Genomic DNA, 14205 nt, shown 5'->3' on the forward strand with positions numbered 1-14205 from the left:
TGACGTCACAAGTGAAGTAGAGCTACCAATCCGTGCACTTCTCAGTTTTCGTGACATGGACACAGAATTGCTCCCCAGGGTGCAGGTGTGCTGAAGTCCCCTTAGATATCCTCAGAGTTTAATAAGATACACTGGAGACAGGGAGAGGGGTTTGGAGTATTTGTGAAAGCAAGTGCAGTGGCAGCAGGGCAGATTCTGGATGCGAAGTAGTGCTTTGATCTCAGTGGATTCTGCAGGCTATTTACAGGTCAACTGTAACCCTTTGGGTTGTTATTGGATCACCCAAGGAGAAGTGACATCAGCTGAGCTCCCTCTCGGAGCTAAACTTCTCTTGGTGGGCCAATCTTGTGGAATGAGTAGCCCCAGGAGATGCTCAGGTGAACCCAGTGATTGGAAGGAGGAATGTGGAATGTATCTGTGAGTGTAGAGAGCAGGCTTTGCTCAGGGGAGATTATAGACTGCTCCCTTGGGTGCGATGTTCAAGAGAGCAACACACGTTCTTATTGGTGTAGCAGTTTGTAGACCTCTATGAGGGGAGAGAGCACAGGAATGCAGAAAAACATACTCAGTGTGGTCTCCATGTAGCTGCTCATTATGTTGCCTCCTCATGAGAAAGGAGGTGAGAGGGTGTGTCTTTCAAGTTTCCCAGGTCCTTTTGCCAGTGATTGTGGTGGGATTCGATAAAAGGGCTATGCTTTTAAAGACCCATTCTCACAATGCTACTTTGACTCCTCAGCATATGGTCTCCTGAGAACAACCCAGAGGAGGAGAAGCAAGAGTACCAGGTCGATATGGCAGCTTCTCAGGTAAAGGATGTGCCCTGCCCCTGCATCTGAGGCTGTGCTTGGTTTTCCTCCTAATATGATTGGCTTAAAAACCAGCAACCTTCATTTCTTTTCTTTCATGTTGTTGGGTAGTGAGGTTGTATTTTTGTACTAGTATCAATTTCTATTTATGTTTGTCAAGGACAGTAGTTTGTATACAGTACTAATGTCTATGTGCCAGGGCCCTCTGTCCATTATCGTTATATATGCTGCACAAGGTCAAGAATTCCTTCCTTTAATTAGTAAACATCAAAAACGGAACACATCTTCTGAGTGAAAGATGAAATGTGGAATGCAGCCATGTGCAATATATTTGCTGGGATGATCTCAGAGACTCGGGTATTGGTGGAGAAGGGATATATGTTTCAGTTCATATGGCTGCAGTATCACCTCTGTACCTAAGGGGTAAGTGAATGCAGATTCTCTAGTGAGAAACCCTGTTCTGAAAAAACGAGAGTCAGTAGAATAGACATTGTCGCTGAGTTCATAAGGAAGTCTTGCTATTTAAATACACAATGAGTGTACTGAACATGAGAGGTACATGTAGATTGACATTAGAAAATGTGAGTGTTTACTTATGATTATTTTCAGATAATGACTTTCTCATTTCTGTATTTCGACAGTAGTTTCACACCAATAAGGACGTGTTGTTCTGCATGCCTGGGTCACTGAATATGAATTGATCCAATCCACCTGATAGTCACTTGACTGAGATGTTCTATTCAGTGTAGAGTTAATAGTTTTTCCTTTATCATTAATAGTAGTCTGACAGGGAACTATTGAGGGGTGTGAAAAAACTATCACAGGTCATCTGAACAGTATTGTTGTCTTTTTAACTTCTGTTTCCTTTGGGAAATGAAGGTCGTATATTTAGTTCATAGATATCATTGGCAACTTGATATGTTGGTTTCAGGGAAAGAGGGGAGAAAGGGGAGAAAAAATGGGATAATTATGAAAATATAATCAATAAAACATACTAAAGCAAGTAAGCTTCTGAAAAAATGTGGAAACATAGGCCGCACACGGAACTCCTGAATCAGAATCTACATTTTTGCAAAAGTCCATTGTTTTCTGTCTGAATGAAAACTAAAGAAGTTTCTTACAGTTACAGCTCATCATGCTTTTGTAGCTGAGGAGTATACATAGCTGATTCTGAATGATAGAAATACAACACTCAGCAATCAGTATACCTGTGTGTGTTCCTACATTTTAAAGTTTATTTTCATGAAAATTAATGTCTTTGCAGTGGATTTGTAGACACATGTATTATCGTCAGTTCTTTGTGTTACCAAATACTTTGGAGAGTGTTAGAGGGTCAAAGTGGCCTTACTGAATGATGCAGGATATCTCCTAGGTGAAATCAACTTCTAACAGTTTTCATGTAAGATGACAGTGCGATCTCTCCTGTGTATTGTGGAAAAATATGCCTGTCCTTTTTTTTTTTATCATCAGCCATTCTTAACCTTCAAGGACGTGTCAATAGATTTTTCTCGAGACGAGTGGGAGTGTCTAGACGCAGGTCAGCGGAAATTGTATTCGGATGTGATGTTGGAGAACTACTGCAACCTGGTCTCCCTGGGTGAGAATGATTTCCTTCAGAGTTTCTACTCCCCACCTCAGTATTTCTTTCTATTTCACATCTTATGGGAACTCTACTTTGTATGGTAGACTTTCAGATTGATGTTCACAAGGGAGGATTTGGAGGTTATCTCATGGAGAAAATAAAGGCTTTGAGAACTGTAGTCCTTTGCAGCTCATTATCTGAAATATTTACATGTTGTTAGAATGATTAAGGCACTATGAGGAGACAGGATTTTGGAAAATGATCTTCTAAAATATTTTAAATTTTCCACAGCCTTTTTTCCTGAGCTCAAAATGGATTGGAAATGGAGACATTATTAAAAATAATAATTATTATTTTGTTCACAGGTCTTGTTGTTTCTAAGCCAGTCCTGGTCACATTTTTGGAGCAAATGAAGGACCTCTGGGATATTTGCAGAAAAAAGTCCATATCCGCCCCCCCAGGTATGTGGAAATGGAGATGCAGATGTCACCGGTGAGAAACCCAGTGGTGACAGAGGAAGCCAGACTTTCAGGCATGCTATGAGAAGCTGTGCTTCAGGAGAAAGGATTGTGAAAAGGCAGGATTGTATGTCTTCCTGTCAGAGAGGGCCAGCTGGTGTCCAACAGTGTGTCATGCTCCTACATGTTTTCAGAATGCTATTTACACTGCAGTGACCTGTGTTTTTGTGTTAGTAGTTTCAACCTAAGCCCTCCCGCTCTAAAAATAAATAATACAATCTTTAAAAAGTGTGCATTGTACACAGTTAACTCATTTTTAGATTTTAAGGGCCTCCATAGTCTGGCTCCTCTGTCATTGCTTTGAGGACCTGGGAAAATCTGCACACGTTGGAGAGGAATTGTACATTAAGCCCTTTTCTTTTTTTCTTCCGTTCTTGAGGAAAAAATGGCATTCATGAAGGAAGTGGTTGAGATCCTGCAGTATGATGCAGATATCACAGGAACCCTGTGGCCAGATGTCATGTTTTTGAACTTACAATTTTTAACCCTCTGGGGGTTGCAAACAAATTCCTTTGAAGTTTAGACTCTTTGATTCTCTTGCAGTGCAATGCACCTCCACAAATTGAGACAGTCTAGTTGTCTTTTTTTTTAATTTTGTATTTCATTTAGTTCTTGTTCAAGTGCAGTTTTCTGTCTTATATTCCCACCCCTGCTTCACCAGTGCTCCCCACCTTCCTCCCATTTCTGCCTCCCACCTTAGTTATTGTCCATGTGTCCTTTATACTTGTTCATGAGAGTCCATCCTCTTTTCCTCTATGATTCTCTCCCCTCTCCCCTATCCCTTATGGACCCTGTCAGCCTGTTCCATATTTGAGTGTCATGGGTCATATTTTGCTTGCTTGTTTGTGTTGTTGTTTAGATTCCTGTTAACGGTGATATCATATGGTATTGAGAGAATCTAGTTTTCTGTTTCACTAAAGAATGTCCTTGTGCTTGTGCAGATGTACTATGGTTTCTTGATTCATTCATTTCCTCATGGGCGCTGAGGTTGCTTCCAGCATTTGACTATTGTAAATTATTGTGTTATTAGCATTGGTGTTCATAGGATCTTTTCAGTTGGTGTTTCAGGTTTCTTAGTGTCGAAGGAGCTCCTGGGTTTTGGGACAGCATGGGTGGATCTGGAGAGAATTATGGTAATGAAATAAGCCAAGTGGTGAGAGACAAATACGATACGATCTCACCTATAAGAGGAAATGAATCATCCAAACAAACAAGCAAGCAAAATATAAACAGAAACATTGAAATAAAGAGCAAACAGACAGTAACCAGAAGAGACTTGGGAGGAAATGATGAGGAGAAAGAGGGCAAGAGTTTTCAGGAACATGTATAAAGGTCACATGGACAAAAACTATGGAGGAGTGGAAATACGAGGGATTGGGGAGGGGTGGTGTGGGCTGTGATGGGACAAAAACCAAAACACTGTACTCAAACAACAATTAAATAAAAAGGGGACACATGGAAAAAACTGAAGTTGGTAGGAACGATGGAGAGAAGTGGGGATAATTTTATTGTGTCAGAGACTTGGACGGTAAATGGAGACAGCTGCATTTGAACACCAATAAAAATGTAGAAAGAAAATGTTCTTTTGTTTTTCCTGGGCTACTGAGGCAGAAGTATAGAGCATGCAAAGGGCCTATCCAGCTTCTTTGAGAGATTTAGAAGGGTCTGCATCATGAGGCAAGAGGGGCCATTTGTATGGAAAAGCCACTGGATATGGCTTGGGGGGTTTCTGAAGTGGAGTCTTGGAAGATCTCGGGGCATCACAAGGACAGGGCTGTAGCATTAGCCAGGTAGGTGGGGACTCACATATAGCACCTTCTAGCTCTTTTATTGGGAGAGTTCTGCAAGGGAAGAAGGGCCTCAGATGACATCTGTGTAGGAGAAGGCTGCCTATCCAGCCTTAGCCCTGAAGCCAGAGAGTTGAGTACCTCCCTGAATGTCTCTAGCAGCTTTCAATGTGCTCTCCCCAGGCTTAAGGTCAGAGCCTGTGAGTAGCTGCAGCTCTGCATCAGGCCCTTTAAGAGAAAGACTTGGACTCCAGCATCTCTCAGTCTCAGTCAGTCATTATCACTGCTGGTTTTACTGTGTGATTCCTTTTATGTCATAAGTTCTTCAAAGTTTGTTGATTGACTTTTTAGCATTTATTTACATATTGGAAAAATAAAGGAGAGTTTTAAGATTAGTTCTTATATCACCGTTAACAGGTATCTAAACAAAACAAACAAGCAAGCTATATATGGCCAAAGACACTGAAATAGGGAACAGGCTGACAGGGTCCAGAGGGTAGAGGGGAGAAAATCCTAGGGGAAAAGGAGATGGACTCACATGAGCAAGTATGAAGGACACATGGACAATAACTAAGGGTGGGGGGTGAAAATGGGAGGGAGGTGGGGAGCATGGGGTGGGGGGCGGGCAGGGTTGGGAATATAAGACAGAAAGATGTACTTGAACAAGAATTAAATAAAAAAATTATTTAAAAAAATAAAGAATGAATGAATAATCTTGCCGTGCAGTTTGAACTGATTAAGTTAGGAGGAGCTGTATTGAAGGCTATTTCAGGCACATAGTTTAATAATTAAACAAATTAAAAAAACATGTCTAATTTATCTGATTAAATATACATTAATTACTGGGTTGCATGGTATAGAGGCCTAAATAATGAATTGCTCATTCATCATTTGAAATCATGTAATAAATTTCTTCTATTTGATAGGCACTATGCTAGACACAGTGCTTAACCTGTTTCTTTACAACAGCAACAACAAAAAAGATCAGTACTTAATCATTGTGGGACATGATTCAAATATGAATCAGCCATACATCAATTGCCATGAAATTTAAATTCACATTCCTTTATGTTTTCCCTTATTCTTTTCATTGCTTCTTTCTGTGCTTTTTTAATGGTAAATGGCTGTTTGGCCTTTTGAGTCACAGAAATAGTCTTTATTTTCTCTTTGTACATGGCTGAATATTTATTCACAGTATGTCGGATATAAACTTTTCTATGTTGGCCCCACACGTCATGGGTCACTGGCTTGAGTGCCAGTTTTCAAATCCACAGTTTCCTGGTTTGATTCCCAGTTAGGGTACATTCCTGGCTTGTGGGGCATGTTCCCAGTAGGAGGCACGTCTGAGGCAACTTCCCATTGATCTCTCTCACCATCCTCTCTCTTTTCCCCCCAAATAAATAAAATCTTCAAAAGTAGCTTTTCTGCATTGAATGTAGTTTTTGAAAAGATCTGATTCAGACCTTTCTGTTCCTTTGTGGCCAGCTGTGCTTGCATACTCCCCTTTTATGCTTTGCTCTGAAGAGATGTGCACGATATGGTACAGCAAATGGTACCCACCTGCAGAGGAGTGCGGTGCACACTCTCATAAATAATGCACCAGGGTTGCCCCACCACCCCAACCAAGGGGTCTGTTTGGGTGGCTGGCTATAACCTACACAGTGCCAATAATTACACTGTGTAACCAATGTAGAAAGCCCTTGTGAAATCTATCATTCATATCACTCTGCTGCTGGGGTTTATGGAAGGGTAGCTGCACGTTCTCGATTGGATAGAAACGGCCTTGTAGATGTAGCAGCTGATGTCATAAATGAAGATTACGGAGGAATTGTTGGTGTTGTACTGCTCAGTTTTGGCAAAGGAAAGTTTGAAGTTAAAAAACATGATGGCATTGCACACTTCATTTGTGAATTGATTTATTATCCAGAAATAGAGGAAGTTGAAGGTACAGATGACACAGAATGGGTTTCTGGAGGCTTTGGTTCCACTGGAAAGAATTGAAATGTCTGCTGAAAATAGAAATTAAGGAACAATACTTTAGTCTTAAAAAAGAAGCTTTTGTTTAGTGATTTGGTGCTTAATCAAGCTTTAGCTTCCAAAAATATTAGTTGGTATAATTTTGAGTTTCATAACTGTAAAGAACTATGCTTTATGAGCTTGCTTTGTCCCAGGAAAAAAAAGAAATAACATTCACCCCTAGTTTAAACTCTAATTTCAGGGGACAAAAGTGGTGGGTGTTTGTTTTTGAGTGTTTCTGGGTTGCAAGATTTATATCATGCCTGTTTCTTTTTCAAAGCCCATGATATCTTTTTATGCTTGATATTGGTCTTCAGTGCACTAGTCTATGTTATTTCAACTATTGCCCTTTCTTTTTAGTGTGCACTGTAATGCGTTCACAATGTGGTGTCTGAGCACTGTGTGTCGTGCACAACAGAAACACATATTGGGAACAAGGAGGACAACAGTGACATGATTGAATATACTGGACACTATGTGTCTGGAAACAATGGGAATGGGGAGTTTATTTACTCTATTTCCATTGTGTGTCAAGGGAGATGAGTACAGTGTTTTATGAGAGTAAATAGCCATTTTCCCCCTTTTTTGTGACTTTTTGTCATTGCACCACACATCATCCTCCTGCAAGTATTTAAGTGATTTGTAGTACTCAAAACTGTGATTTGTTTAAAAATTCCTTGTAAGGTCAATGTACATTCACCAGTGTGTCATACCTGTGAACCTTTCTTTTGTGTCTGTCAGCTGTGTCATCTACAGAGAACCAGTACTTCGTTGAAAGGTCAGGAATAGAAGAACTATTTTTTGAAGAAAAACTGGTAAGGTATGAGAGCTGTGCCTTTGATACTGATAAGGAAGTTTATGACAAGAAAGGATGATTGAATGGAGAAAACTCACTTTAAAAATGATTCATGAAAAATCGTCATTATATAAGAGGTGAAAAATATTACAAATCTGGGGAAACTTCCACTTTAAATCAGATACCTTTACAGACCAATGTATTTCCAAATACGAAGACTGAAAATATTATTCTAGCTGTGCGTATTCTTCTAACGCACACATGGCAAACACAAGATCTCCAGGCTGAATCTGGCCCTCGACCTTCTTTTATCCAACCCAGAACCTTCTTCCTGCCTGGAGGCATCGCCAAAATCCTTGCCCCTACATTAGAATAGTAACATTCACATGGTCCTAAAAGTATATGCAGCCCACTGAAGGGCATTATGAGGCTGAAGTGGCCCATGGTAGAATTGAGATTGACTACCCTTTCTAAAGACATTCTGGAAAATCTAAAATATCTCATAACTTGCGGTGTTGGTAATCATTTGAATTGTTTGAAATGTAGAGTGGGAATAAGGTATCAGTCACTAATTTGTACAATGTAATCATTTAGAATGCACGTAGAAAGGTTAAATATGATCAATTTGACATTTCCTTTCTTGTGAAAATGCTGTACTTTTGCAGAAATGATCTTTTCTTTCATTTCACTGCATAATATTTTCTTGAACTTGAGTATAATTTTTAACAAAACCAACAAAGTTTTATACGGATCACAGCATGATTATTTAGGAATATGTTTACATGCTTAATGAAGTTATAGATGTCACTAAAAGCCTTTCTGTGTTCAATGTTTCCCAGAGTGTGTGTGATGATTACAGAGATAGTCAATGCAGTGAACATTGGAACAGTTTTCTCCATGAGTCAAATTCTAATGTCCAGCCAATGAGTCAGCTTGCAGACAGCCATTATGACAGTGGAGAAGTCTTTGACAAAACGTCAGTTCACAATACTCATCAGGTTGTTCCTACTGAGAAGAAGACAAACAAGCAAAGTCATAATGTCCAATGCTTAAAGCAATTCTCAAATACCACTGAACAAATGAATATAGCTGTCAGGGAGAATGTTTGCAAATATTTAACACGCAGGAAATGCTCCAATCAAATATCAAATTTCAATACACTTAACAAAAGAGGTCCCAGCAAAGAACATAAATGTGAAGACTGTGCTAAAACAGGTCACTGGATCTCAGGTGTAATTCTACATAAAAAAAGTTATGTTGGACAGAAAACTGAAATTTGTAAAGAATGTGACAAAGTGTTTTGGATAACACCAACCCTTTCTAATCATCACGCAGTTCACATGGGACACAACTCTGATGAATGTAGAGAATGTGCTAAAGCCTTTAGCCAGTCCTCAAATGTTAATGATCATCAGAAAATTGATACAGAAGAGAAATTTTTCAAATGTAGCGCATGTGACAATGAATTTAGAGAGTCCTATAGTCTTGCTGAGCATGACAGAATTCATACCAGTGTAAATTCTCCTAGGAGTAGAGAATGTTCAGAAGCATTCAGGAGGTCCTCAAACCTCACACAAGCTCAGAAAATTCATGTGGGAGAGGAGTCTTATGAAGGGAAAAAATGTTGCAAAGCCTTTAGGTGGCCCTCAAACCTTACAAGATATCAGACAATTCATACTGGAAGGAAGCCTTATAAATGTACACAATGTGGCAAAACATTTACACCGTCCTTAACCCTTAGGTGCCATCAGACAGTTCATACTGGAGAGAAACCTTATGATTGTACTCAATGTGGCAAAGCCTTTAGGCAGTGCTCAACACTTACTCGGCATCCTAAAATTCATACTGGGGAGAAGCCTTATGAATGTACACAATGTGGCAAAGCCTTTAGGCTGAGGTCATCACTTACTCAACATCAGAACATTCATTCTGGAGAGAAGCCTTATGAATGTACACAATGTGGGAAGCCTTTTAGGCATCAGACATCACTTACTCAACATCAGAAAATTCATACTGGAGAAAAGCCTTATGAATGTACTCAATGTGGCAAAGCCTTTTGGTGAATCTCACGCTGTACTGAACATCAGAATATTCATACTGGAGAGAAGCCTTATGAATGTACACAATGTGGCAAAGCCTTTAGGTTGACCTCACACCTTACTCGACATCAGAACATTCATACTGGAGAGAAGTCTCATGAATGTACACAATGTGGCAAAGCCTTTAGGCAGTGCTCAACACTTACTCGGCATCCGAAAATTCATACTGGGGAGAAGCCTTATGAATGTACACAATGTGGCAAAGCCTTTAGGCTGAGGTCATCACTTACTCAACATCAGAACATTCATTCTGGAGAGAAGCCTTATGAATGTACAAAATGTGGAAAGCCCTTTAGGCATCAGACAACACTTACTCGACATCAGAAAATTCATACTGGAGAGAAGCCTTATGAATGCAGTCAATGTGGCAAAGCTTTTAGGCTGAACTCACACCTCACTGAATATCTGAAAATTCACACTGAGACACGTCAAATGAATTTTCCCAATATGGCAGTCGATAGGTCGACTTCAAGCCTTACTCAACATTAGATGATTCACAATGAAGAGAAGCCGTATATATGTGAAATATTTGGTAAATTGTTAAAACTCTAAGGTAACCTTTGTTAGCACTGGAAAATTCAAATTGTAAGTGTTCAGCATCTGATAAAGCATCTTTGCAGCCCTCAAACCTTATTCAACATCAAACAATTCACAACACAAGAATGTCTTATACGTTACCTTATGTGTCATAAGCTTCAACCAGTCCTCAATGCTCATTCATCACAAAGTATATTTATATGGTAGTGAAGCCTATTAAATGTGTAAAATGGGATAAAGCCTTTAGCCACTTACAACTCTTACTAAACTTCAGAAAATTCATACTGGAAACAAGGCTTATAAATGTGGACTATGTGACAAAACACTTCGACATCAGATCGTGCATACTGGAGAGGAACCATAAAAAGTAGTGCATATAACAAGTGTATTTTTTATCAGAGGTGCCTTATCCAATATGAGACACATCCATCTAGAGAAAAACTGTTCAAACATGGAGACTTTGGCAATATTTTACCCTGTATCCAAAACATCCGCAACATTGTAAATCACGTGTTTCAGCATTCACCTCTATGTGGAATAAGGGAATTCACACTATAAAAGCACCTTGAAAACAGAGATTGCAGAAAATTGTATAGCGGGACCTACTGCCTTGTTATATATCATGGAAAGCACAGTGCGGTGGAATTCAATATTCATAAAGAGTGAAAGTCTAGGCCCTGGCTGGCGTAGCTCAGTGGATTGAGCGCCGGTCTTGGAACCACATGATCGCGGTTTGATTCTCAGTCAGGGCACATGCGTGGGTTGCAGGCCAGTTCCCTGCAGACCAACTCCCAGCAGGGGACGCATGAAAGGCAACCATACATTGATGTTTCTCTCCCTCTCTCCTTCCCCTGTAAAGATAAAATAAATAAATAAAATCTTAAAAAAAAAAGAAAGTCTTGGTGAAATTACACAGTTCTCATAAACCAAAAGAATTTATACATGAAAGTGGCTTGAAAAATGTAAAAATTTAGGAAAGTATATAATAAAAACCACAGCTTAAAATATCATAATTCAGAGTAGAGAGCTAATGATAGGTCTCAGGTATTGCTGTAAAGCAGAATATTAGTAGAGAGAATTGCACAAAGTTTAAAAACAGCAATTGTTCCTGTCCAGTGTGCTTCAAAATGTGGAGGGGATGGATGTCTAGATATGTATAATTGCTCAGAATGTAAACTATAGTATATTGACAGCATTTGAAATATTTTGAGAAGGAAATATTAGACTGATTCCAGTCTTTTTTCAGTTAATGCTACTAAGTTTTTATTTCTGCTGTGTGTGAAATCTGTGGGGTGATTGTTGTGTCCTTAACCACCAGTGAATTCTTGTATATTAGGTGGGCTTCACTCATGACTACATTTGTATAGAAAGTTGAGGACACTATAATGCACAAAGTCTGAAAAAATCTAATGATTTTTCAATGTATTGAGAAATGTAAATGAAATTGTTTGTTTTATGTTCCTCAGAATTTTATTGTATGTTACAATGGAAGTCATGCTAGTTTACATTATAGAAAGACGGAGAAACAATATAAATTTTAACTACTTTTCTAAATCTCCCTTTAAGGAAAATGTCGTTTTGTTAAAATCCTGATCTGTCCTCATCATAGTCATAGTTAACTGTTAGTTGATGTGGTTGGAATAAAAAAGCCATCAGTGGTATGTGAAGGAATATGGACAGTTCATCCCTCCCTGCATAACAAGGCTGTATGTCCACGTTTGCTCAACAGTTGGCCTCCAAGGGTTGGCTTCCAGTTAGAAACCAAAGAAAACTGCAGTCTTGGATTATAATATGCCAGAAAAGTAACACTCCCCAATGTTTGCAAAGTCTCGTTTGAGAAATGGTAACGCAATTGTTTTGTGATTCTTTATTTAGATAATGTGTGAATTGATTATGTTTATTAATAAAGGTGAATTTACTGGAATGCGTTTACATCTCCAACTTCACTGAAGTTTATAGACAACAATCTGTCATTCCATAATGCAGTGCAGTTATGGCAGTAGCAGTTTGTTTCCTTCGTTTCCTTAGACATTAAATAATGTGAAAAAATACCCATTGTTGATATATTTCATTATGCCTAATGGAGGATTCCAATAATGAAAATAGGTATGTGCTTTTTGAAGAGTTCAGCTAAGCTACTTTATAATGCTACTGCATCATTGGCAGCTTCTCAGGTAAAGGATGTGCCCTGCCCCTGCATCTGAGGCTGTGCTTGGTTTTCCTCCTAATATGATTGGCTTAAAAACCAGCAACCTTCATTTCTGTTCTTTCATGTTGTTGGGTAGTGAGGTTGAATTTTTGTACTAGTATCATTTTCTATTTATGTTTGTCAAGTACAGTAGTTTGTGTACTGTACTAATGTTTATGTCCCAGGGCCCTCTGTCCATTATCTTTATCTATGCTGCCCAAGGTCAAGCATTCCTTCCTTTAATTAGTAACCATCAAAAAGGGAATACATCTTCTGAGTGAAAGATGAAAGGTGGAATGCAGCCATGTGCAATATATTTGCTGGGATGGTCTCAGAGGCTCGGCTATTGGTGGAGAAAGGATATATGTTTCAGTTCATATGGCTGCAGCATTACCTCTGTACGAAAGAGGTAAGAAAATGCAGATTTTCTAGTGAAAATCCTGTTCTGAAAAATGAGAGTCAGTAGAATAGACATTGTCACTGACTTGATAAGGAAGTCTTGCTATTTAAATACACAATGAGTGTACTGAACATGATAGGTACATGTAGATTGACATTAGAAAATGTGAGTGTTTACTTATGATTATTTTCAGATAATGACTTTCTTATTTCTGTATTTCGACAGTAGTGTCACACCAATAAGGACATGTTCTTCTGTATGCCTGAGTCACTGGATATGGATGGATCCAATCCACCTGATAGTCACTTGACTGAGATGTTCTCTTCAGTGTAGAGTTAATAGTTTTTCCTTTATCATTAATAGTAGTCTGACAGGGAACTATTGAGGGGTGTGAAAAAACTATCACAGGTCATCTGAACAGTTTTGTTGTCTTTCTAACTTCTGTTTGCCTTGGGAAATGAAGGCCGTATATTTATTTCATAAATATCATTGGCAACTTGACAAGGAAGATTTACTCAGTGAGGCGTTTTTCCTGTAAATGTTTGTTACATTGCACACTCATGTCACACATGTACCCTACATTATCACCGTTCATATTTCCAGTTAGTTTTACAGGAATCATGCTATAAGTGTGTGTTTAATTTAGATAAACGGGTAAGATTTATTTCACTACTTATGATACACAGACATTTTTAATGAAAGAGAACTGTCACACATGAACTAAGAAAGTATAGTTTTAACTTCTTTTCCATCATTATGTCTGTGTTTCTCTTTATTGTGTTTATAAAATACACACGGTATCTTTCATAGAGGGATTCACCAGAATTACAAAATCACGAAATAAACGTGATTTATATTGACATAGGATAAGTATGTTATATTTCTTTTCATTTACACCCAGTTTCCATATGTACATGTATGTCGTACTGTGTGCATAACATGTTAATGATTAAGTTACTTTGTTTTCTCTTTATGAAGCTTACTCTTTTCATTCTTTTCAGTTACATACAGAGCAGTGAATATTCATGAGTTCTCTGTGTGTAATTGGCTATGATATTTTGAAGATCATAGCTTAAGTTTTGAATGAAACTAAAGGTCCATGTTTTACTGTATGTTTGAGAAAATATTTCAATATGAAGAATAATTTTGTTCTCAAAATAGCTATGAAAATTTTCAAATGAAATTCTGGCTGCTATGTACTTACTTCTTCGGAAATGTAAATTTTCCGACATATGCTAAAGTGCAAAGTATGTGTGTGATTTTTTTCAATGTCTCCATTATGTGCTACTGAGAAGTATGGCAGGTGGATCATAGATGGTGTGAACTTGTCACTGCCAACCATGATGAAGATATAGGTAGATGTGCATTGCTTTTTTTTGCACAAACAAAGGAAGGATAGCCACCAATTTGAAAACAACAAACTACCACAAATACGAGGGATTTAACTGTATGTAAGTCTGACAACCAAGGAGTTAA

General features: G+C 38.5%; 1 protein-coding gene across 1 annotated transcript; it reads left to right on the top strand.

Moving 5' to 3' along the window:
* The first annotated feature begins 791 nt into the window (after positions 1-791).
* LOC118983499 (zinc finger protein 331-like) lies at positions 792-10505 on the top strand. Its single transcript, XM_037041098.1, is given in 8 exon segments — positions 792-806; positions 2277-2403; positions 2754-2849; positions 6387-6638; positions 7451-7524; positions 8345-8979; positions 9040-10007; positions 10468-10505. Coding segments are annotated over 8 exon segments (2205 nt in total).
* Positions 10506-14205: the final 3700 nt, after the last annotated feature.

This window comes from Sturnira hondurensis, unplaced genomic scaffold (genome assembly GCF_014824575.4).
Source record: "Sturnira hondurensis isolate 20B ecotype Veracruz unplaced genomic scaffold, ASM1482457v3 Scaffold0000451, whole genome shotgun sequence".
Classification (NCBI taxonomy): domain Eukaryota; kingdom Metazoa; phylum Chordata; class Mammalia; order Chiroptera; family Phyllostomidae; genus Sturnira; species Sturnira hondurensis.